Here is a 26137-nt window from a genome sequence, read left to right as displayed (position 1 = left end):
ACTTGGGTGGACTGAACTTGAACGCAGTTAAGTTGAGATGATTCAACAGTTTTGCTTCTTTCTCTTTATATTTTCATCTTTTTTAAAGCAACTGCTGGACTTGATATTTTTTGTTGAACAAATTGATAACCTGCGTATAAACATTCCACCATATTTTCCAATACGAGTGCAAATGTCAGCCTTCAGAGCAAGTTTGCTTATTTCATGGATGCAGACAGACTTAGAGATTTTAAAAGCTGCATTGCACCTGAAGTGCAATTCAGTTATTCTTTATTATATATAAATCTCATCTTTACATATTTGTTTTGTTTGATTGTCACACACACATCAAAGCATTGTTTGCTTTTAAATCAAGGTCCTTTTCTGATTGTTCTGTGGTTCTTTTACCACATTCCTCTTATAGAACATAAATTTGTATCCATCAACCTTGTTCTTGATAGAAATCAAGCAACGTCGTCCTAATCTGATGCATCTTCTTTGCTAATGTAGTTGTAGTCTGCAGTAGTCATCATGGAAACAATTTAATCAACATTTGGCAAATTAAAAATGGTAATCATAATGGATGATGGAGTTTTAGGAAGGGAGGTATACCCCAGCTTTGTAGCTCTTGCTGTTGTCTCGCAGTTTTGCTGCTGTGGCTGGCTAAGCTGGAGTTGGACAGGTCCATGTGAGTCCTCTCCAATACCTAGACCATTTGTCAGAAGGGGATTTCTATTTGCTCCAGTTACATCCCTTGTTCCATATACCTGGGATGTGAAACTTTTCTGTTGAGGTGTTATTGAAAAAATGTTGCAATATGTTGTAGGTTGGCTTTTAGATTTTTTATCAGTCTTTTGAGGATAGTTGAAGTCTGTTTTAGTTATCAAAACCAGTACCTTCTTATATAATTCCATGTTTTGTTGACGAGTTAGGTTTACCTTCTTATACAGCTCGACATTTTCTTGGTGAATGAGGTTCCCCTGCACACACACGTTTAAATTTAGCTGCTTAAGTAATAAAGAGGAACATGCTGAATATGGTACCAAAGTTTCGCAAAATTAACCTTTCTGTTTAGTTCTTGTATTTCATCCATTAAAAGTTGATCCTACAAAAGTGAAAGTTTTAATTTAGCACCATACACAAACATTTAAAGAGTTTTTTTTTCAAAGAATGAGTGATTGCTTAGAGAATGGCAGTGTCTTACCTTTTTCATTCGGACACCCCGAAGACTCATTTCCAATTGGTTCTCCAGATTCTGTAAATCTTTAACACTGAGGCCAGAAAGCTCTTCGCCCATCATTTGCCTGTAATCATTGAGAGGTAAACATTGTTTAGGCCCTAAACATGGATTTCGGACATCTTAAATCCAGTAGTGAGTTGGATTTATGAGATGCATAACAATTCTCTTTTGATGCTAAACATCTTTATTGGTTACACTGGTTGTTTGTTTGGCTATACCGAATCCCACTTTTTTGAGCTCTGGATTGTCCTGTTTAGGTAGGTTTAAATTACAGTATAGACTATCTTGAGGAGCATAAACATTGTCAATTACTTAGTGCAAATTCTGAAGCATGCATGTGAAAAGTTGTCACTTCATCATGGTAATCTGTAAATCAATGTTAAAATTATTTATTCTACCAGCATCATACAACAATTCTGTCATAACCTTTGGACTCTTGATATCATCTGGTTTGAAATCATGGAACATTCCATTTGGCTCAATGCAGTTCTTTTGAAACAAAAAGATGAAATTTTATTTCGTAAGAGAAACTTTAAAGTAAAGTGATCAAGTAATCCACCAATAGCAGAAGAGAAAAGAACAATAATTCAACAATGTCTAGCTTTAATAGTGAATATACTGCATTGGCAACGTTTTGGGCTCAATGCAGTATATACACTATTAAGAAATGACTCCACCTGCTTTGTTTATTAATTTGGTAGTATTTGAACCGTGAGCAGTTCTAGAATCATTTGATACATTTGTGAAGATAGATATGAACTAAAGCATGTATGAGGTTTCTCTTGAGTTTACCTCAATACGACACCAAGTGATAGTGCTTTCAACGTAACTTGTGGATGTGAAGATTTCTTTGAAATGGAAAATCATTTCATGCATAAAGATAGGTTGATATGAAAATTTGATTTGTTCTGAAAATCTTAACTTTCATTTTCTTTTTCTTTTTGGCATAAGTTCCCAAAATGTGATTGTATACATAAATTTAGTGACAGTTTTTGATAAGTTGATGAGAATTTAATTTATTCTGATGATCTTAACTCTTTTCTTCTCTTTTATTTCTTATAGACTTTTGGTAAAAGTTCTCCAAATGTGATAGTGAAAGCATAATTAATATCGGTGTTTGATTAACATGGCTAGAGGTTTTTTTAATGAACATTTAATCTGTTTGCTTTCGACAGCAGTATGTGGATTTCTTTGCTGGTTCATTAAAAAAATTTGAGTTAGACTGAGCTCATTTGCTCTAATACCACACTTCTTTGGCAGATAAAACCAATATTTATTAGAACTTACTCTCAGTATGGCCTTACGTCTTTATATGCCAACAGTGTGCCTACCTTAAAAACAGTTGGTTGTGATAAAATTGGAATAGCACAAGTTTATGTCATAAAAGAAATTTGGAAAAGCAGAAAACTTTTTGTTATGAATTTCCAACAGCTAAGGTCTTTCATAATCAAGTATACAGCATAAGATGCCCTTCAATATCATAAAGCTGAACAACAATTGGCCCAAAAACAAAAATACTTAAACAATGAAAAAGAAAAACAGAAATTTATGATAACTTATTCTTATGTCTTTATCATTTCCAGATTGCATAAACTATTAGACAAAATTGTAAATAGATGTAGTAAGTTTATCAATAACATATGCAAAGTGCTGCAGACTTCATTGTGTCCCTATTCCTTAATAAAACCTTTTGTCATTTCAAATAAACTGTTACTTCCTCTGCTAGTTTTGGCTTGTTAATCCTCTATCTAGAACTGATGTTTTGGAATGAACTACCTTCTTTTGTAAACTCCAATGTGCTTCCTTCTTAGGAACTTTAACATAGACTTGGTATCTCGTTTCCTTTTCTCTTAGATCTTACACAAATTTCATAAATAAGAAATTAACTTCCATAGTTGTTTGTTTTGGCAATCAAATTGATTTACTAATATTGCTATTTCATGTTTTAATTTAATAGCATGATGTCATTTGCAAAGTTTGTGTAAATGTCTTTATTGATCACTTCTGGAAAGGTTCGGTTGGGACTTAATTCCAATTATTGATAAAGACCTACTATTATTTAAAAAAAACTGACCAAGTATTTCCTACTTTACAAGTCTTGCTTTTTTATCTATAGTCCACTGCTTATAAACTATACTTCTGAATCTATGAAAACCATATATGACCATTCCTTTTCTCTCTAAGCTCCTCCACTAGTCCCTTCAGTAAGAAGATAGCTTCTATTGTTGTTTGTTCTAGAATAAAAATCACATTTCTTCTCCAATGTTTTTTTTTTTCTTCATGCCTTTAGTTTATTATGTACATGCATACCAACACTGCCCGCACACTCCTTCCCCTTTCCCTCCAACCAAAGTGTCAGGTTATGACTGAAGATTTAACCTAAAATAGATAGTTTTACCCTAAGCTTCACCTTTGTTCTTTAAAACTAGGTAATTAGTCAAGTAATTATTATTATTGTATTTATAAGAAATGAAGACTTTATTAAAAGAAAGCCAATAAGGTGCGATTACAAATAGGATTGTATTTAGAAAGTCAGGCCATACCATATTGCTGAAGAATTTGCAACCTTCAATAGGGGTTCCATTAAGTTCAATTTGTTTCCCCTACATTCATCTTCTTCATTACCTCTTTAACCCAACTACTGTAAGTGTCCATTTGGTGCAGCTCTTGGCACAGCTGAGCAGCAGTTTCGCACCATATAAAGTGCTCTTTTGTTAATCTGTTTTTCCTATGAATTGTAGTGGTGAAAATGGAGTTTCTGGAGAAGCTCAAATTCAAAGCTTCTCCCAAAAGATGGAAAAGAAAGAAATCTAATGTAGGAAACTAAATTACACTCAGGTCCGTTGAATGATCCAAACAATAAATAACTTCTTGATATTAGCACCTTTTGAAGCGTCTAAGAACAAAAATGTTGAAACATCAGGTATGCAATTGGTGATAGACTTAGATATCTCACCTTTATGAATAGAGCAATGCTTTAGGAAATGAAGCTTTAGTGAAGTGTTGTTAGAACGTACGTGCATGTTATCTTCTCACATGTAGGCGCCCTAATTGTATTCTGACTTTCTAATGTTTCATTTTTATTTGTGCTTCTATAGTGCTTGTGTTTCATGGTTAATATATGATACAATAAATTCGTGATAAAAAGGAAAATCATTATACCTATGGTTTTCCTGCAAGTTTTGAAGTTGTTGCCTCAACATTGCTGCCTCCCTTTGCCATAACTAGGAAGTAAAAAAAGACCACCTTTAGTCATAACTATTACAATGAACATATTTAAGTGGAAATTGGCCACTTCAACATAATAGCAGCTATATGTGAAAACAAGGCTCTTATTTGTATGATATTATGGTCAGCATAAAGGTTTTGTTCATATACCAATGTAAACATGCAAGGAAAATCATGAGCTTATATTAAACGATCATAAACTACTTACTCGCAACATCTTTTGTATGCAAGCATTACCTACTACTTGAATTGTAACCTCTTTTATACCTGCATTATGCAGTTACATAATGTAACTCACATCGCGTGCTTGCATTTTAGTTCTCTAAATTGATGGGACCACCATAAAGGAGAAATTGAGCTTAACATGACACTAGTTAGGGGTCCATTGCTAGTCTGCGAGCTAAAGGATCAAAGTCAGGTACGCAGCTGGAACTGAATTTTAATAGCATCCTGGTTTCTTATAATTAGTAGAAATAGAAAGTTGCAATGCACAGATGTTTCTATTGACAAGAACAGAAAATCTGTAAATTGTTGCCACGGTTAGCATTTTGGCATATGATGCCTTTGTATGGATATAGAACTTGATTTATATGATCAAGGAGCAATGCGCTATTGTTTTCTTGCCCTAATTTCTTTTATGGGTTCCATTTACCTCCTATATGTACAGCTTTATAGAGAGTTTTTTGGTCTAGAAAGGAAAAGTGGAACTGGAGAAATTCTCAGAGTGACATTTTTAGTGCCTCTAGGATGAGTCTTACCAGCAGTTGCGTTCTGACCCTTGTTCAGAGCTCCATACTTGAATTGAAATACCTCAAACTAAAAAGGGATTCCCCTGGAAATGGTGAACCAATTTCTTATTACTGAAACAACTTCACAAATGTGAGAGCAGACATATTTGACGCTTTGTCTTAGCAATAACCTCTATTCCCATTGTTACTGAACTTTGGGAGGTTAGCCATTCATCTTTGCTCGATTCCACATCGTGTTCAGGATTAATACTTTGTTGCTATGATCTATCAAGAAAAATGAACTATCTTTTAATGGAATTATTTTGAAAGCTGTGCAGCTATAGGGGCTTTGTCTTTATGTCGTATGTGTAGTCTCTGGACTGATCTTTTCCTTCTGCAATTGCAAATGACGGGCATCATGGATTTGGCGGATGAAACAGCATTAAATCTGAATTGAATTTGCCAATCTAGTCCGTCCATAATCTTCCTGTCATCTTAGTCATTTCTTTTAGGCGTTTCATTGATGCGACAAGCCGGAAGGAAAATAATCCAATTCTTGATCAACGCCAAGTCATCAAGGTTGGATTGGTTCAAAACTATGATTTTAACTTTTGCTCATGAAGTAGACAATACACGTTGAATTGGCAACTAGTTATACATGGAAGTCCTTTGCTATCACAGTTTTCTTTCTGTGACATGCAAATCACTTTATCGTTTAAGAGGTGAACTTTAATTGACCAGTTGGAAAAAGGAATAAGTGGTTTGAAATTATATGCTCCTGTGTGTTATTTCTGTGACAGTAGAGAAGCAAAACTTGCTTGCGAGCAATGACATAAACAATGGTGAAATCTGGATTTTTAATTCAAAAAATCTTTCTAAATGCATCCTATTTTGGACAGTCGTTGTAGCCTGTACAAAATGGATTCTGAGAGGACTACTTCTTTGACAGTTTTATGTTTCTACTTTTTAACGGTATCTTCTTAAATCTGTACTAATTTTTTTTTTTTTCCTCATATTCTTTTACCTTGTTGCTAACTTATTATTCACTGCGAAGCAGCTGATGATTTTATTGTGAACACCATATTTCGTCACTTCTGATTGAAAATGTACTTCTGCTAAATACAACACATTTGATAGGCTAATGTACTTGTGCAATTGTATGGCTTCATTATGGTTATTAATAATATTTTCAATTTATTTCTTAGGACGGGTGAGGTTGCAATTTCTTTCGAGTGTATAGACATAATTTATGAGCAATAGAAGTTTGTATGTCTAGGTAGGCAGGTAATATGAAAATTGCCACCAAAATAATATTGTGAGTGAAAGCCATGAAAGCCATAAAACTGGTGCATTCCAATACCACCAAAGGAGACCCCTTAGGCCATTATATGGGGGCTGCTCAGATGATATGTGTTCCAACTTCCAACTTCCAACTTCGAACATACAACCATGATTTCAGGTTGTGTATGGAGAACGGTGTTTCTTTTTAAATCTAGTTTATGTATTTTTGTAAATTGTGGTTTGGAAAAGTTTCGAGTATCATATTTCAAGGTTATGAGTTATTTTGAATGTGTTTTTCCTGAAAAAGCAGCCGTCGTTGAGACAGTATAAGCTAGAACTGCCAATATTTCTTTTATCCACCTTGGGAAACTGACTGAAACGCAATTCCAGTATTCCTTGGCTGTCCTACAAATTTTTGGAAGTGGCTGCTGTACCGTATTATATTTACTTGTTACTAACATCTTGATGCGTTCTGCCTATTTGATTTCTTGATGTAATCCAACAGTGCATTTCTCCCAACGCCCTTTTCTTCTGAAAGTTTGGGATGTCCTATTGTTTTCATTTTTAATTTCATTATTTTCTCAAATAATTTCAAAATTTATTCAATAATTTGGTTTATTTTATTCAGAATCATTAAATTTATAGAATGAGATAAATTTACAGAATGAGATATATATATATATATATATATATATGTCTGAGTAAATGCATATTTTGATGTATGATTTCATGATTGGTTTATCATGCCAGATAATCTATTTGTAATACTGAACAGCACGTTGAAGAATCATATTCTAAATACGCCTTGAAGATAAACTATTAAAGAAAAAAATGCAGGACTCAGAACTGAAGATTACCTTAATCTCAGAAGTTGGATTTCCAAATTGATGGTGCTCCTCTTTCGCTTTGTTGTATCGTTCAATTACTGATTTTATGCTGGTAAAGAAGATTCAGTTTTATCAGAAACACTCTTCGCTTTTGGTTAACTTGGTACAAAAAAATTAGGAATGTATTTTCAAGAAGCTGCACACGGACATGTAACAAAAGAAAACCAACATATCATGATAACATTTTAGACTATAGACTGTTAATCTACTCCCCCGAAATAATATATCTTGTAAGCTGTGATATCTGATAAATCTATGGTTTTCAGATGTTCAAGCAGACATTGTTTGAAGTAGGGAACTAGAGATATGTATCTGTTTCCCGTCCTAACTTGTTTTAGCCAATCAACTTTCTAACTCTAAATTCAGTTTCTTCAAGAAATGGGACCATTAGACATAAATATGTGACATAAGAACTACTTATATAAAAAAATTAACAACTCTGTATTTCCCTCCTTTTTTTCCCCTTGTAAGTTAGCTGCAATATGATTTCATACTAGCTTGTTTCAGTCATTTGCATATGCTGATGCATAACAAGAATAAAGCCCGTCTTTGAAACTGCATATTTATCAATGATCAAGAGCTTTGCTTTCATATTTTCTGAACTATGTCTACAAGAGCTTGTCCAGTTACTAATGTCAGTTCAATCGATACAGCTGCGTGGCACTTTAGAGTTGAATGGGAATTTCCAGAGTAGGTATTATTGCAGTGGATTGAATCCGGACAGAGGTGGGAACTGAGTTTGGAAGTGTGTCTCTATGACTGTCTGTTAGTAAATTCTTAGAACTAGATTCTAACAGCTGACTAAAATTATTCTGGATTAGCTGATAATAGCGGGGTGGTGATGATATCGTAAAGGATTTATGGCTTGGATTGTGATTCTGAAAATGATGATGAGGAGGAGAACGAGGCTGTAGGCAAATATTTGTTGGAGAGGAATATTCTGCCCATATTTTTGTTTGCACCTGTGTCAGCTGTTTCTATATTGATTCCGAACGGGCTCATCAGTTTTCAACTATATTGCTTTTCTACATGCTGCAGTTTCAACAAAAATAGCAGTGGAAATTTATCAGGTTAAAGTGTTTGCTTCTCAAGTCAACAACATGATTTTTTATTCATATCAGCATACATATCTAGCAACATAAATATTTATTTTGTTAGACCCACATTCGAGCACGAATCAACCTTGTACTTATGTTGCCACAGCGAGCGCACATACATGCACAAGAAGCTTCAACTGCGCACACATATACATACAAAAAGCTTCAACTGAGTATGTCATTGTTTAAGAAAAACTTGAACATCTCACCCCCGACGGGGCTAATGATTGAACCCTTTTTCTTTTTTTGTTCTTTTTGGAGGATCATTCATACAAAAAATCAACTATATTATAAGTCTTTTAGCTATTTGATTACAACCAACATCATTTCAACTTTAAAGTTGCAGCTGATAGAAGCACTGTGCTTCAGATAGTTATAAGCATCATGTTAGTCATGTTGGTCAACAGACATCTACCAGTCGACTGACATCAAAATTAAGAAGAAATCTAGACTTTAATATCAGAATAAGTTAATTCTTGTAACTATCATATATAAAACACATTTGTTTTAAGGCTATATAGTTGTTTGATCAAAATATTCGAAGGTTGAAAGATAAAATCCAAATATTGTATGAGTGAACTTTAATACGAGGCATTGGTAAATTCATGACATGGATGTATATAATGAAAACTTCAGAGGATGGGTACGTGCCTATGTTTTAAGTGTGTTTGGGGCAACTTGGAGACTCAAGTCAAGAGGAAGTCAAGATTATCAAAATTCGGACAAGATTGTATTTTAGACCTAGGTTTGGGCTTAAGAGAAGACTCAGATAAATTTCCTTCTTTGCTAGACATTAGAATAGGGTGCTTTTTGTGTGTAGGTAGTTTGAACATCACGCAATTTCATGACATGTATGTATAAGAAAACATAAGGTGGGCTTAGCATTGACATCTGTGTCTGGAGCAACATGCAGACTCAAGTGCATCAAGATTGAAGGTGTGAGTCAAAGATTAAGATTAGGACGAGACGTTGATGTCTTGTAAGAGTACTTGGAGTCTAGATTAGGGTTACACATGAGAATAGGCTCTAGGTGTGGATTGATATTTTGAACTTGAGGGGGAAGAGGAGAGGGTTTTTATTTTTATTTTTATTTTTTGGGGGTCAAACGGTAGGAAGATTGCATTCATAAATTGTGACACGAGGGTAATACAAATACAATAGATACTAGGGCCACTAGAACTACCCATAAAGGGGTTACAACTGCTATCCACAAAGAGGTTATAATCAATACGGAGGGATCCAATGACAACAGCAAACTCATACAGTATACATTCCCTTATAGCCACACATGGCCAAAGAAAGTCCGGCATAAAAGCATGTCTAGAAAAACCAGCTATAGCACCCACAATGCAAACTCTTCAGCAGAAAGATCACAAACAAGCATCAAACTCTTCTTTCGGGTTTGATGCACTTATTCAACACCAAATAACTCACACCAAACAAAACCAACCCAAAGCCATAACTTGGAAAAAGGCAGACTCGAACATAAACAAAAAACCTTCGATGCTACTACAGTTGCTGCCACAACAGTGGGGACAGAGTAAACACCACTGAAGTTGCTGCAACCTAAGAACCTACAATAATAATAATAAAAACCAAACAAAAAAAAAGCCCCAGAAATTCGGAGAGAGAGAGAGGAGTTGAAAGGGAAGAAGAGAAAAGAAGCGGGGGAATGGTAAATAGGAAAAGAGAGGAGGGGCAGAGACCATTCCCCCCTTGTTGCGGCACTGAAGGGCGGCTTATCTAATTCTTCTTACTTAGGAGAGGGTTTATTGGATCAAGCGTAGGATTAGTTAAGACTTAAATCGATGCATTGTCGAATTAGAAAAAACCATGGTCGGAAGTTTTCAAGAGATCCACTGTCACAATATTGTAGAGGTTGATCAATAAGGAAAAGTCCCAATTTGTTGACAAAATGGATTAGTATATTGAAAGAGCTTGATCTTGATCAGACCCCCTAAATGGAACATAAGACCTAGAAGATTAGGTCACATTTGGTTTCTAGGATTATATTGTATTGGATGACTCACTAGATTTAAGGTAGGTTGAAGCAAGAAATGGAGGCCAACTTCCAAATTTTGTTCAAGTTGAAGTTAGAAGATGGATTAGTCATTAAAGAAACGTTTCCTCTACTACCTTCATGAATAAGGTCATTCATCAATAATCCATCTTACTTTCAACTTGGAAAAAATTTGAAAGTTGGTCTTCATATCTTTCTTCAACATATCTTAAATCTAGTGATGTGAGTGACGTGCTAACAACGTGCAAAGATAAAATATACATTTTGGATTAGTCGGTATGTTCATTTTCGTCCCCTAAACTCTCTCCATTCACCTCACTTTTATTTTTATTTTTTCCCTACTTTAACATACACTCATATTGCATATCCATCGTGTGATCATTTTAGCATTTTATACAAATAAACAATTAATAAGGTCACTTAGGAGGAGGGATGTATGGACCAGCAAATCCCTCTCCATTTGGATTTGGTAGCATACACAAGTGACAAGTGGCATTCAAAATTCCATGCACGGTATAAGTATGGTACATGCACGACAATGTCAAATAGGGTTTGTCTACTCCTGGATATTCAGAAGAGAACAAATATTCAAAGTTCTATGAATTTTTATTATTATTTTGCTTTGTTAATGCGGTGTAATAAACTTTTCTTATTGTCGGATGTGTTTTATTTTATTTTTTTGGGGGGTCAATTGTCCGATGTGGAATTTAGGAGTTTTAGAAAGAATTCAATTTGACTAAGGCCATGTGTATTCACTGCAGGCATGGCTAACCGGTTGTGTTTTACCGTGTTAGTTTTGTGTTCGTGTCGTGTATTAAACATCATAATATTAACTCGTCATGTCCAAACATGTAAACTCAAATTCATCTCTCACGTCGTCTCACATTTATTCGTTTTGTCAATTAAATCTTCTATTTTTCCTTATAACATATAAAAAATTGCAAATAATATCAAGTCTAACATAAAACGAATGCTTGTAATACGTACGTTAATCATAAAAGCAAACCCAAACCTAAAAATAAAACCCAAATCCCAAGTTCCAAACTTCAAACCCCAAAATCTGGAGCTTAAAATCCAAACCCCAATTCCTTATTTGGTTTCAGGCTAAGCATGTTGAAGTTTGGCTCACCATGGATGCGGAGGAGGAAGAGGAAACAAAAGGCTGTAAGGAGTAGCAGCAGGAAGAGGAGAAGAAGTCGCAATAAGAGGAGTTACAGTGCAAGCAATCGATCGGTTTTGGCCGAGAGCAACGACCAATCATCTACTCTCGACAACCAATTGTCACGTGAACAGGGCCGAGCGCGGTTTTCGCGTTTTGGCGTGTGGTTTCCTATTATTTTGGAAATTTCTAGGCTAATTTAATAGGGTTTTAGTTTCCTATTTCCAGTTAACTTGTAATTAAATCCTATGCATTATAAATATGACTTTTAGGGGTAGGATAAAGTAAGATTGGAGAATTCAAGAGTGAATTTTCAAGAGAGAAACACAAGACAGAATTCAATGGTGAATTCTTAAGTGTTTACAAGGGCATCAAAGGATTTGAGAGAAATTAAGACCTAGGTTTTGAGAGGATAGAGAGTTAAGGGGTTTCTTGTTGTAACCAAAGTGGTTCCTATTCTTCTAGTGAAATTTCTCGAGAGGATTACCAAAGAGGACGTATGCATAAGGCCAAACTTCTATAAATCTTTGTATTCTTGTGTGTTTGCTTACTCTCTTTGTGGTGTGTGTGTTTTATTCTTAAAGGGTTTGTGTGTGCATGCATCGCATAATCCATCAATGACAAAGTCTTGGAGTGTTTCTGCACAATAAAACACCCGAAGAAAAATGTGTCCACGTGGATACTAGATCCCTCCTCATATGGTGGACATTTTATAAGGAGTGTCATACTGGTCATCCTACTGGGGCAAGGGCATAATGTGACAATTAAGAATCTGGCATAAATGCCACGTACACCTTTTTTCTTGAACAAAGTTGATTTGATATGGCCTTAGATGTTGGTAAACTTAAAGGTTCGATTTTGCCACTCTCTCTTTGGAGACTAGATTATCAAAACTACCTCCACGGATGATAACATTACAAACCAACCAAGAGATCAACATCTTCTTTCTGTAATCAGTTTTTCTCCCTAAATTATATCGATATTGTCATTTTACCCCTCCCCCTAAAACTTTGTCTTAGCTAATTTTTCTCTTGAATTATACAAAATTGGTCAACATAGCCCCCACCATCATAGTCCTAGCAATTTCATCCAAGATGCCGTCAAATAAAGTCACTTTTGAAAGTATTTTTACCATATCACACTATCTTCTTTATAAAAAATGGACCTAATATCATTTTAGGAAGTTCAGTTTTTAGCCACACAATTTTGATGACATATAGGGCCACTTTTTGTAAAGAATTAAATGACCAAAAGGTTCTCAAAAGTGATTCTTTATTTGACTACATCTCGGATGGAGTTGTTAGGAATATAACGTTAGATTGGCCGCCTTTTTTTGTTGTCCTCCCTTAATAAACTAAATTAGAAACTAAATTATTGGCAAAACTTTGAGAGTTAGATGGATCCAAACAAATTGGAGTAAGGCAAGAAATGGATCAATGTGGCCCATTACTAATCATGAGTCATCATTTGGTATTGTCTCCAACTTACTTACCTAGGTCTAATTGAGTAGGCAACCCAAAGAACTCCCAAGGTGTATGCTTTTATCTCCACCTCCGTTCTATTACTAGTGGATCACACAACTTCTACGTTACAACTTAAAGCACTCTTAATCAAGCCCTTGTGAAAAATCCTATAGCATTTTTTTTATCAAGTCCTTAAAACATACTTAAATATTTTCCACCTTACAATTGAAGATCTGACACAAACTTGGAAGTTTAGTCATAGGATTTTCTATTTGTAACTATTACACACGTGGATTATAACACCACATATTTACTAGACCTAAATTATTTTGTATACTTTTGTTTTTTTCTTGTCTATATTTTCACGAGTTTTTCCTAAAATATTGTTTTGTAACTTTTACACACGTGGATTATACCTCCACATATTTACTAACGGGTCATTCCCATGGACTTAAATCTCCATATGACTCAACTCTAGGATGACTTGCTTTTCAAGTTATTGCTCCTAAGGCCTGAACCTTTTCTTAAGCTAAGGATGGGTTTGGTTCCACGCCCTCAATTGATCTATGAAGACATCTATTTTAAAAGGATAAAAGATTATGTTTATATCATTTGAATAAATTTGGATGACCTTATCTTCTTAATATATTTATCATTTGGATGAATTTAAATGATCTTATCTTTTTAAGATATTTATTCTTTAAATAAATTTGAATGATCTTATCTTATTAAGATATCCTTTGGATAAACTTGGATGTTGTTATCCTTTTAAATATTGGAGTTTATCATATCCCTATAACCACTATAAATATGAGCATAACCTCATAGTTTCTAAACATGAGAAATTAGAAAGAAAGTTAGAGAGAGAAGGGGGAGGAGGGAGTGCGTTGGTGGAGATTCTTGGATGAGTTATCTTGCCAATTCTTTTAAGGGTTCTCATTATTGAGGTGAGTGGTTCATGTAATGTGTTCTAAAAAGTCTTATTTTGTGATAAAATGACAAACCATGAATTATCATGACTTTGTTCTATTTACAAATATCTCTCTATTTCAAGTCAAACATGTCTAATTTGGTGCAATATTTCACACTATATATATTGATTGGACTATTTGTGAAGTATGTACTATTCGTGGAACATGAGAATTTGAGTGTTGGGGTATCCGGGGGATATATGTACCACACGGGGACATAAGGTAGTGGGGTATTAAGGGTCACGTGGTGGGTTACATGCTACGAATGATAACCGAGATATGAAGTAATGATGTGATGTGATCTAGATTGGTGTATCTTTTTATGATATTTTCTACATGGATTATTGACTCGGGTGCTATGGATCACATGACATTTGATCCTGACCAACTTATTAGTCGCAAATCATCCACTTTGTCGATGAAGTCTAATGCTAATGGTACCCCCTCCATTGTGGTTGAGAAGGGCTCTCTATCTCTCTCTAATTCCCTACATCTAGATTCTATATTGCTTGTTCCATCTTGGACCATAACTTGTTGTCTATTGCACAACTTACTAATATTTTGGGGTGTACTGTAACATTTTGACTGAATTATTGTGTTTTTTAAGACATCATCACGGGAAAGACGATTGATTATGGTACTAGGCTGGGCAAACTCTACTACTTGGACTGGGCACGGTATAGTGAGACCAAAGTTGGTCAAGCTTTCACAACAAGTGGAACTCATTCTGAGGGAAAGAGAGACAAAGTTTGGTTATGACATAAACGTATTAGGCATGCCTTGTTTGGTTATCTTAAGAAGTTGTTTACATCATTATTTTCTAATCTTGATGTTTCCAGCTTCAAGTGTGATACGTGTGAATTGGCTAAGAGCCATCGTGTTCTATTCCCATTAAGTTCAAATAAGAGTTTGGTTCTGTTTTCTCTTGTTCATTTTGATGTTTGGGAACTTGCTAAAATTACCACTCTAGTAGGAGCTCGATGGTTTGTCATATTTATAGATGATTTGCACACACATGACTTGGGTTTCCCTTATCAAAACTAAAGAGGAAGTCAGTTCAAAGTTTCAACGATTCCATGAAATGGTGGAAACACAGTTTCATACCCAAATCCAAGTTCTCCGTTCTGACAATAGTAGAGAATTTTTGAACAATGATCTTAATAAGTTCTTACAAGATCATGACATCATACATCAAAGCTTATGCCACTACACTCTCCAACAAAATGGAGTGGCTGAAAGAAAGAACAGATATTTATTGGAAGCAGTTCGTGCCTCTCTCTTTGGTGCCAATATGTCTCGGCCTTTTTGGGGAGAAGCCATCCTCTCTGCAGCATACCTCATCAATCGGATTCCCTCTAGTATCATAAATTTCCAAACACCACTTCAAACACTTCATCACATATCCAAATACCTTTCACCCCAAACTTGGAACCCTAGATTTTCGGCTGTGTTGTATTTGTCCACTTATATGATCACCAATGAAACAAATTGGATCATCGAGCAGAAAAGTGTGTTTTCATTGGCTATGCACCTCATCAGAAAGGATACCGGTGTTATCATCCTATTAAATAGAAGGTCTATATCTCCATAGATGTTGTATTCCGAGAACATGACATATATTTTTCAGCAGCATAGGAGGAGAATCGAGAATCCGCCACTCCTACAATTCTCGATTTTTTCCCCCAAGACGCAACTCTGCTTCAAAACAACCGGTGGCCAATGGAAAGCGACCAGTCTCCCCCCTTAGTTATTTGAACACAGAGAATCTACAGCAAAGCGACCGGTCGCTAGAAGATAGCGACCAGTCGCCCCCCCATAGTTCTTCTAACACAGAGAACCTGTTTTAAAACGACCGGTCGCTAGAAGACAACGACCGGTCGCCAGTGGAAGACGATTAGTCATCTCCACATTGTCAAAATCAAGAAGAGAAAATTGAACCGTTTTATGATATTTTGCCCGCTTCAGCTACAATACCACACCAATCTCTTGCTGAGAAAGTTATTTAGGTAACATATTTCCCTGAAACTGATAACACTAATGAAATATCCCATGATTACTTGATTTCAGAAGGCACAGAGTCTACATATTAGCTTTCAGAAAGGAAAAACTTGGCAAACCTCGAGTACAATATGAAGCAGATTTTAAAGCCAAAGGAAAATATCCCATCAATAATTATGTATCTCTCAGCATATTATCAAAGTCACGTGTGCACTATGTGAAGCAATTGGCTGACATATCTATCCTCAATAGTGTGACTAAAGCACTAGAAGACCCAAAATGGAAAGAAGCCATGAATGAAGAAATGCGAACTCTCCAAAAGAATGTCACATGAAAACTCGTGCCCTTACCTCATGAAAATAAGACAGTAGGATGCAGGTAGATTTATACTGTGAAACTCAAAGCAGATGGATCAATTGAAAGATATAAAGTTAGATTGGTGGTGAAGAGTACACAGAGAGATATGGGATAGACTACCAGGAGACCTTTGCCCTCGTAGCCAAGATTAACACAATCAGAGTCCTATTGTCTCTAGCAGCAAATCTCAATTGGCCATTACATCAGTTTGACGTTAAAAATGCATTCTTACATGGAGACTTGGAAGAAGAAGTATATATAGACTTACCACCATGATGTAATTTAGCTCGTGACAAGAAGAATAAATTTTGCAAGCCCAAAAAGTCATTGTATGGGTTAAAGCAATCTCCTAGAGCATGATTTGACAGATTTACTAAATCTATGAAGAATTTTGGATATACACAGTAATTCAGATCACACCCTATTCTTGAAGCATCATGGAGGAAGAGTTACTGCATTGATTGTTTATGTGGATGACATAGTCGTAATTGGAAATGACACAAGAGAGTAACTGAAGCTGCAAAAGTATTTGTCTCAGGAATTTGAGATGAAGGATTTAGGTAATCTGAAGTACTTTCTCGGAATTGAAGTAGTAAGGTCAAAAACGGGTATATTTCTGTCCCAAAGGAAGTATGTAATGGATCTACTCACTGAAACATAAATGCTTGGATGTAAGCCGGTTGACACACCCATTGAGATGAATCACAAGTTGTGTGAAGACATGGACCAAGAACCAACCAATAAGGAACAGTACCAATGCCTTGTTGGAAGGTTAATATATTTGACACACACAAGACCAAATATTGCATATACTCTGAGTGTGGTTAGTCAGTTTATGCATTTGTCCAGTGTTTCTTATAGGAATGTTGTTGATCGAATCTTAAAATACTTAAAGTCAGCCTCATGGAAAGGATTAATGTTCTCAAAAATTAGAGATCTTAAAGTTGTTGGATATACAGATGCTGACTGGGCTGGTTCCATTACAGATAGACACTCTACTTCTGGTTACTTTATATTCGTGAGAGGTAACCTAGTCACTTGGCAGAGTAAAAAACAAAATGTGGTTTCCCAGTCTAGTACAGAAGCAGAGTATCGAGGAATGGCTCACGGACCTAATTGATTACTGTATCTATTTCCTTGTAAAGTACTTATGTAAACTCCTATATATACCTCCTTATGGAGAATAATACAACTTAACCAAAAGTATTCAAACCATATTCATATTTTAGCATAATTAGATGAGAGAGTCATAGAACTTTACTTATTTTTGGTACACTTGTAAGCTTTTTGACCTATTTTTATAAGAGAATTTTATTTTAACCCAATCCATATTTCGCCTTGTTATTTTACTTTTTATGTATCACGCACCGGGAGCATGATTTCTTCCTTACCCCTTGTCCGGAAGATGACAGAAAGCTCTCACCTCAGGTATTTGGGTTGTAAGTAAGATTGGAATGATGTTGTTATCCTTAAAATTATGGGAGAGATAGAAACAAAGTGGACATTTGCCTATCCATTCTCGATGATCAGGTGAAATAAAGTTGGAATTCTACTAGCATTGGGAAAGCACTTACGTAATTACGTTCCCTACAACTCAACCAATGTAAGGAAGACTTCTTCACTGAAACTCAATTTATTCATATTCTTTCTACAAAGAGATTGTTTGACCAAAAAAAAAATATCTGCAAACTGATTGTTGACTTGATCAAGCGGTCCAAATGGCAATGAATCTGAATCTGGTAGCAACAAAAGAAAGACTGTTTTCCATTAGAAAAGTGAGGTTTTGAGAGATTGATAATGGCACAAAGCAATTGTTCGCAAGGAGGTGCAATATTTGAGGAAAGGCACAAGAATCACAATGGCACAAGGGAACTGTAATCTTCGACCTACGGCAGTAGGATTGAGCAGTAACCGATGCAAAATAATATGGCTCATATGTCGGCAATGATGATTCAACAAAACAATGAATTGTTAAGAAGAGAAGAGGGTTTTAAAGCATCTCGAGTTCGGTTAATGCCCTATATCATGATTTTGGTTTTGTTAGCGTTGGAGATGGAAGATATGATGGGATCATTCAGTAGGTAGCAAGAGAATTCGAAACCATATAAAACATGTTCACCGAGAATATTGGAAAAGTTTACATGGTGTACCTATGTCTTACGTACATTTATTCATCGATAAGGATAGTTATGTCAGAATCATAGAAAAATAACAAATAAAATTAATCCATTGAAACTTAGAAATGGATTGGGAGCATTTTTCTCATATGATATGGTCATTTTAGAAGAAGCATTATAGAAAATGTGTACGTTGAAATCATAAAAGTATCAAACATTTCAAAGAAAATAAAATCATACAAACATTTCTTATAAAGCCTATTAGCAATCGAGAGTTAAGTTAATATAGTTTTTTTGTGTGACAATGGAGTTACATTAACATTTAACAGGGGGTAATCTTCCCTTTCTTACTCTAACACTAACCTTTGGAATTTGACTAACCTTGTATTGATTCGAATAAGCAAAACATTACTATGTTGACAAGGAATTAGTTCTATAAATTAATTGGTCCTTGCATGTTAACTCAAACACTTCTGAACAATGCAGCACAACTACACATGCATATGCCATTTCCCTAACTTCATTTCCATGGAAACAATAGAGTAATTTCTCAACGAATTATAAAATAAATAAAAAATTAACATCAATTAATTCAACAAAAAATAAATATATAATGGAATTAATTGGCTCATGGAATGCATGGATCTCAAGATATGAAGATAGTATAAGTAATTAACCTTAAACAAAGCTAATTAAAGATGTTAAAGAATAAGTAGGACCTGGTGCTTGCAAAATCATAGAGCTTGCCGGTGCTGGAGAAGATCATAACTCCGACCTCCGCGTCGCATAAGATCGCCAGCTCCTTGGCCTTCTTCAGCAGCCCGTTCCTCCGCTTCGAAAACGTCACTTGGCGGCTTGTCGAATTGTCAATCCTCCTTATCACAATCTTACCCCTTCCCATCGATCACACCTACCAAATCTAGGTCAATCAATTTATCCTTCAAAAAAAAAAAAAAAAAAAAAAAAAAACCCAGCTCCCAACCAAACACCATACTCTCTATGCACAACAAAATAAATCACAAGAATATTTTGTAGCCACATGAGCATACTTAAAGCTAACTAGGTTCTACCTCTCTTTCATTCATTCTTGTTCAAGATCGGGGGAGCAAGAAAATTAAACAAATTTCCCAGGAAAGAGAGAGAAAATGAAATGGATGGAAGAAATTAAGGAATTAAAATTTGTGTGAGAAAATAAAAATAAATTTGAGTTGAGAAACTTACTTGGTGCTCAAAGAAGAAAGCTTTTAAGTAATGGAGACAAACCGAGGTTTCACCAAAATAGCTTTGGCTGTACTGATGATTCACATCAGCACAAAGCTATATAAGGAAAGTGTACCTGAGGGCAGTAAAAACCGCCATCATTTTGCGTACAAAACCACTAGCGGATTTCTTTACTATGGACACGTGGACCAATCGGGTTGCGTAAGACCTTCGAATTCTTAAAGAGCCGCCCATCGTATAGATCGTTGACGCGTGGGTCTACGAATACGTACATCCCATTTTTGGGAATTTTCGCTTTTTTTCAAATTGCTCGGGAGACGTTGGGCGAATAGAAAACGGTGGCGGCCAAATTTACCCCTACAGGGTTTTTGAAATTACTGTTGTGTTCCCGTTGATAAAGTGACATGTGGGTGCTGACGAGCCTGTCGTTTTAGGCAGGGTACTCCCAATCGCGTAAATAATGGTTTTTTTCTTTTACTTTTTTCTAAGACTTCGCTTTCTCTGAACAAGAAAGGGAGATTTATAATTTTATATAATTATAAAATATCTAATTATTTGGGTTACATGGGAGCTTTCCATAAAGAGATAGGGTGGCAAAGTCTAACCCATTTTGGCATTTTTCTAAATAAATTAAAACAAGTGGGTACTTTTTTTCAATTATAAATATTGTAAAGCTTGCCTAATTGGGGACAGAAATGAGTTAAAAAATTATGCAGGTTTGCAAGAAGACAATGCTAATGGTGGGTGGGCAAATGCTCTGATAATTATTGTCCATATAGACAACTACACAATTTATTTTATATGGATACTAAAATCAAGCACACATTTATATTGTGTTTTCTCATTTTACTCATTTTTTTTTATAAAAAAAATGTGATGCAAGCGATATTGGGGAATGAGGGATTGAACCTAAGACCTTGGTCCTTGGGTGGAGAGGAATGCTCTTAATCACTTGAATTACAAGCCCCTTACTATAGGGGCAAGGTCAAGGGACCAGTATGGTCCTAGACCCCCACTCCATCTTTTATTTATTGTATTATAATATTATATATGATGCATAATATTTAACATATTTGATTAGTTTTAGGATCCTAAAATAAATAGTATATATTAGGTATTTTTTGTTTTCAACCGTAAAACTTCTTAATCTCTTTTTTACTTCTCTCTTTTACCTTCTAGATTAGTTTATGATATTTACACTAAAAACTCCTACATTTTTAAACTTTATTTCTCTTCATCTTTTGTTTAAGTTAAACTTTGTGAATTTTTATTTCCCTATCTTTTTTCATTTTTGAGTTGGATACCTTAATATTAGATTTTGTGAACCCTTTGTGTATTTCTTCTCTATATTGGAATATAAGTTATTAATTTTTGAGTCTATAATAATGTAGATGATGAGATTAGCATTTAACCATTATAAAATATGAAATTGTGGAGTGATTGTAATGAATGGATATATTATTAATCAATATAAAATGATGTTATGAAGTAGGCTAAAAGGAGTAGTTTAGTGTCATACTAATTTAGCCTATTCTTAAAAAATTTGTGAAGGACCCTCGCTAATTTGAAAGTCTGGCTCTGTCACTGCCTTGCTATCGAACTTAAGTGGTTAAAAGCAGTTATCCATACAATGAAAGTCGACTGATCAATTTCTTATCCTAATATCGTTGCTTTAAAAAAAAAAAAAGAACATATATTTTTCAACTAAATATTAATTTAGTAATTATCAAGGGCATTTGTCTATATATTTTTGGCTAACTTTGTAACCGAAAAGGAAATAATCCGCTGTATGATGACATCATTCAGTGCTAGTTTGACATTGCTTATTTGGGGTGATAAGTGATTTTTTAAAAATTTTGAGAAGCCCAACCCGTTTGGTAAATTGTGAGAAAATCAATTATTATTAAAAATTGATGTGAGAGAAAGCTATAAAGGAACACAGCTAATGAGGTGCTTTCATTTTCTGATCATGCATGAATTAATTTTGAAGAGGCGCTAAGTTTAATGATTATGTGGCAATCATTTTCTAATTACACGTAAAATCAATACCAACAACACTTTTGACAAAAATTTTACCAAACCCCAAACTGCTTTCTCTCACAGTTGATTTCTCTCACAGCAAATCTGACAGCGATTATTTTCACAGCACAGCAATGCCAAACTGACCCTCAGAAGAGAACAAAACACACAGATGAGTTTGAAATTGAATCACCCACCCACTTAACAACTTTAATAAAAGATAGGCTTAATTGGTTGGATATTTGTGGTGCTATAAACAGTGGTATAAGACGAAAAAAGTGGATCTCTTCGTATTATTAAAACTTCCAAGGTACCATGCGAGTTGTGAAGATTAAGATTATATTAAGTTCATTCGACCAACTAGAAGTTGAGTTAATTATAACACTTGAGAATATGGATATTATGCCTATGAATATTGCTTTTCAAAATAAAGCGTGATAAAGGAGAAATCCATGCCAAGAAAAATAATAACTTTTACTGTTCACATTTCGAATCGCTTCTTCAAGAGATGTAAAACTCATTTACACATAAATTTTACGTAGCGTAGCTTACAAAAGTTTGAGAATCATACACCAGTCATATGAGAGACGAGTACAAAATCACACTCAACTTGAAGAATTTTCCCCATATTAATAATCGATGCAATTGATAATACGGTTGATAAATATATGTTTATACCAAAAGGAAGGAAGATTTATAATGCAATTGTAATTTTATTTATTTCTTAAAACAAAAGGAAGGAAGATTCTAAATTTGGAAAGAGAGAGCACGTGCAGAAAAAGCACATTCTATGTAGTATTTGCTTGTTTAAGAATGATAAAGACAGATTATGATTATTGATTGGCCTTCCTTGGACAGACCCCCGCCATATCCAAATAGCTTGCCATACTAGACCTACCAATTATTAGAGAGGGATATCCTCGTAATTCTACACAAGTCAAGGGGTAATTTGGCCAATTTAATTCACCCAAATAGAGAAAGAGAAGATCACGTGCATCGCATTATATGTACGGGATGTGTCAGAAGACAGAACAAAAAAAGGTGGGGAATGGGAAGTGGTTTCAGACTTATGAAAGACATTTTCCTTTTTCGTTTTTTTTGTTTCCAGAAAAATAAGGTTACCAAATGGGGAAATTGGCTGGCTTTTCCAACAATAGTTTGCCCATGACTTCACTTCATTTTGATGATGTTGCCAAAGCACCTGAGTGACCTGACCTCTCTCTCTCTCTCTCTCTCTCTCTCTCTCTCAACTAAATGAAGAAGCACCTGATGCTCTCTGCCAAGTGTGTATCCTGTCCCTCACCTGAAAGAACAAGTTCCAAAGATGGCACACTCAACTATATATATCTACCCACTTGCACTTTCATGCCCACTAAAAGAGGTAGGGGGCTCATCGCTCTTTGTTTCAACCATACTAAACCTGGTAATTACTTTGTAAAACGTAATTAATATATACGCATTCAACAAAAACAAAGTATTCAAAGTACTTTAGTCTTGTATCTTAAGAATTTTGATTGGTTCAATAGCAATTTAATAATCATCTCCCCCCCTCTCTCTCTCTCTCTCTCTCTCTCTCTCTCTCTCTTCAGCTCCCTAAATCTCTCGAATAGCTTTTTTTTTACTTCTAAACTACTCTCATCCTTATCTAATATTGTCTTGTTTCTTGACTTCTTACTTTGTAATCTTTACTAAAAAAATTGAGTATCTACGTGATATGACATTTAGCATCCAATAATGTGACCCACCTGTATGTTAATATTATCTTGCTAGTTGTCGATCATTTCAATACATTTTATTCGTAATGGGGAGTTAAGGTGTCATTATTTTACTAGGGTCTGGCTGAAAAGAGTGCTCTTTGAAAGGATCAAGCATGTGAGATAATTTTGTGTGTAATATAAACATGTCTACACATATGATTTGAATCTCACTTAATGACAAAGTTACAGATGAGCTGTCTTAATCGCTTACCTACTCATTACAAAACTGACATTAATTCATTGAAATAATAACATTTAATGAATATTTCTTATTGTATACTTCGCTGATAGGCCCTGATAATGAATTATTTATTTGATATGCCCAGTGTAGTGCACTGGGCTTCAATAATTGGGACCCGCTATTATGTGAATGGGTCTCTCGATTATTGAAATTAATTATTAGAGGCTTCAGAGCCCAACAAATGCATTTGACATTTGAAAAAATGGCTCCACGAAATGCTAAAAATTAATCGTTAAGTTAGCAATTTGTAATTCTTTTAGGTGAAGCAAAACGAATGTAATTTAGACATGCACAAAACACAATTCTTGGATTCCTTTATCCACTGGGTTAGCCATTTGGTTTCTCATATTTAGTATATAATTTATATGAAATTGCATGGTCGAGGTTGATGTCCCAATGACCACAATTTAATCTTGTATCTTTATCATAATCTAAAACCCTCCGAATCCATTGGAGCCAATAGCAGATATCAAGAGATGATTGAGAGACATGCATGTGCAGAGGCACCACCATTTGCAAATCGAGGTAGCCATTTTTGCACGCCTTTAAATATTGTGTTTAGCCCGATGCCATACAACTGGCTTTCAACCAGAACCACGAGCCTGTCCACAATCTGATCTGCCATTTCTGAGAAAGGCTTTTGCAGGTGATAGAGAAAACTTTTTAAAGCTCTATACATTTTTAAACTTCCATCATCTTACTTTATAAAACTAGGGTTTTTCAAAAATGGTATCTAAACTCTTATAGCATGTTTATAATCTGTAATTAGATTAGGAGGAACTGAACTAAGAATGAATTGAATCGATGAGAATTAGATTTCGGATTTCTATTGAAGTTGTTTATTAAACCATATGAAATTGGGATAGAAATAATACTAATCGATAGTAAATTTGAATATATATTTTTTAATTTGTTTGGATTGGGTGGACCCATAAGATTCGATTTGTACTAGGCAAACGACCAATAAGGAACATTCAAGATCTATATATGGCGAAGATCAAGGGCGTCTATTATAAAAATAAATCTTCCATGATTCCAATACATAGTAGTAGGACAAGTGTCAATCATCAGCTAAGTGATACTAAGTACAAAGATCAAGAAGAAAGTTGATCTCCCATTATAACTTCTCCCTCTATTGGATACGATAATAACTTCCATTAATTACTTTATCTAAGAGTGGAAATCCCACTTTCCCTTGAATTCGGATGTTTGATGGGATATAATATCGACATTGAAAACAGAAGCAGATGGACTTTTATCTTGTTTGCAGGAAGAAAAGCATGCTGCCATATATTCGTTCATGATTTGGCTCAACCAAAACCTATTTCTGTGGCTGGTCCCAACTACAAATTATCGTTTAAACAAAGTCTATGCAATTGCAAGCTTTCTTCTTCTTCTTTTTTTTGGCAGAAAGAGTCATCCCATAGCTTGTACATGATGGGAAATATATATATATATATATAATTTTATTTTATTTTCATATTCTTTTATGATTTCCTCCCCCTATAATATATGATTCTTATAATGGTCCCAATCTGGTGTAAGTTGAGATAAGATTACATCAAAGCGCATTAATTTTCATATGTGACGAGAATTTATAAAATCCTGATCATATGCGTGACTAATTACACTCTTATAATATGCGCGTAGAAGTATCTTTTGAGATAAAAGTGATAATATTAATAAGTAAATAAAAAAGAATCTTAAATTTAGTGGACGGCAAAAAACAAGTGGCCGAACTAACTGTTATACAAGAAAGGAACATGAAAATACAACTCCATCATGGTAGAAACCAAAGAAGCTAGAAAGCAATGATTACATATAGAGCACAAAACTAAAAGGGATAGTTAGATTTCCAGCATTGGATAAAATCATTTTCCACTAAATTTGTGTGTTAGAGTGAATTTTGATTCTAGTAGTTTGATATAGGTACATTATTTTCAATGTAATTGTGTGTATAATAGGATTATAAATCCACCTTTCTTCCCTCAAAACTATAGCCGTTGTGTCCCATTTATAATCCAGTAATGGTGTTTTAGTACACTTGGCTTTCTGAGCAAGAAGGGGGGATTTATAAATGTATGTATAAAATATCTCATTATCATCAGGTTACATGGGAACTTTCCATAATGAGATAGCTAGGGTGGGCAAAGTCTACCCCATTTTGGCGTTTTGCAAAATAGATAAACACAAGTGGTACTTCATAACCATAATTAAACATAGGTTATAATAACAAACTGTTGTTGTTACTTGTAAAGACATTGGAAAATATATCAGAAGTGAAGTAATTCTCTTAAAATGCATCACAAATATGAAAGAAAAAAAACGATGATCATAACAGTCAGACACTATAATGTGTATAAAAAAAAACTGA

The 26137-nt window shown here is 34.8% G+C and overlaps 1 protein-coding gene and 1 long non-coding RNA gene across 2 annotated transcripts; one reads left to right on the top strand and one right to left on the bottom strand.

Annotated features, from left to right (window-relative positions):
* Positions 1-521: 521 nt before the first annotated feature.
* Positions 522-19797, bottom strand: LOC117619950 (MADS-box transcription factor 23-like). Its single transcript, XM_034350032.1, has 8 exons — positions 19747-19797; positions 19245-19435; positions 7314-7392; positions 4382-4443; positions 1184-1283; positions 1043-1084; positions 918-959; positions 522-746 (listed from the first exon to the last, which is right to left on the bottom strand). Exons 2-8 carry the CDS (start codon positions 19424-19426, stop codon positions 522-524), a joined length of 732 nt encoding a protein of 243 aa, XP_034205923.1. The 5' UTR covers positions 19427-19435; positions 19747-19797.
* Positions 13935-14985, top strand: LOC117628211. Its single transcript, XR_004585957.1, has 2 exons — positions 13935-14029; positions 14661-14985. It is a non-coding gene; the product is annotated as an uncharacterized LOC117628211 (long non-coding RNA).
* Positions 19798-26137: the final 6340 nt, after the last annotated feature.

Source organism: Prunus dulcis, chromosome 1 (genome assembly GCF_902201215.1).
Source record: "Prunus dulcis chromosome 1, ALMONDv2, whole genome shotgun sequence".
In the NCBI taxonomy this organism is placed as follows: domain Eukaryota; kingdom Viridiplantae; phylum Streptophyta; class Magnoliopsida; order Rosales; family Rosaceae; genus Prunus; species Prunus dulcis.
This window is presented reverse-complemented; position numbering and strand designations above follow the sequence as displayed.

What these genes read in the sequence shown, in the direction of transcription:
- LOC117619950 (XM_034350032.1), bottom strand. Translation starts at nt 19,426, where the DNA reads ATGGGAAGGGGTAAGATTGTGATAAGGAGGATTGACAATTCGACAAGC. An exon ending in AACTTGCAGGAAAACCATAG is followed by an intron (nt 1,284 to 4,381) that starts GTATAATGATTT and finishes CAATGATTACAG; the next exon opens with GCAAATGATGGGCGAAGAGC. An exon ending in TACAAGAACTAAACAGAAAG is followed by an intron (nt 960 to 1,042) that starts GTTAATTTTGCG and finishes GTGTGTGTGCAG; the next exon opens with GGGAACCTCATTCACCAAGA.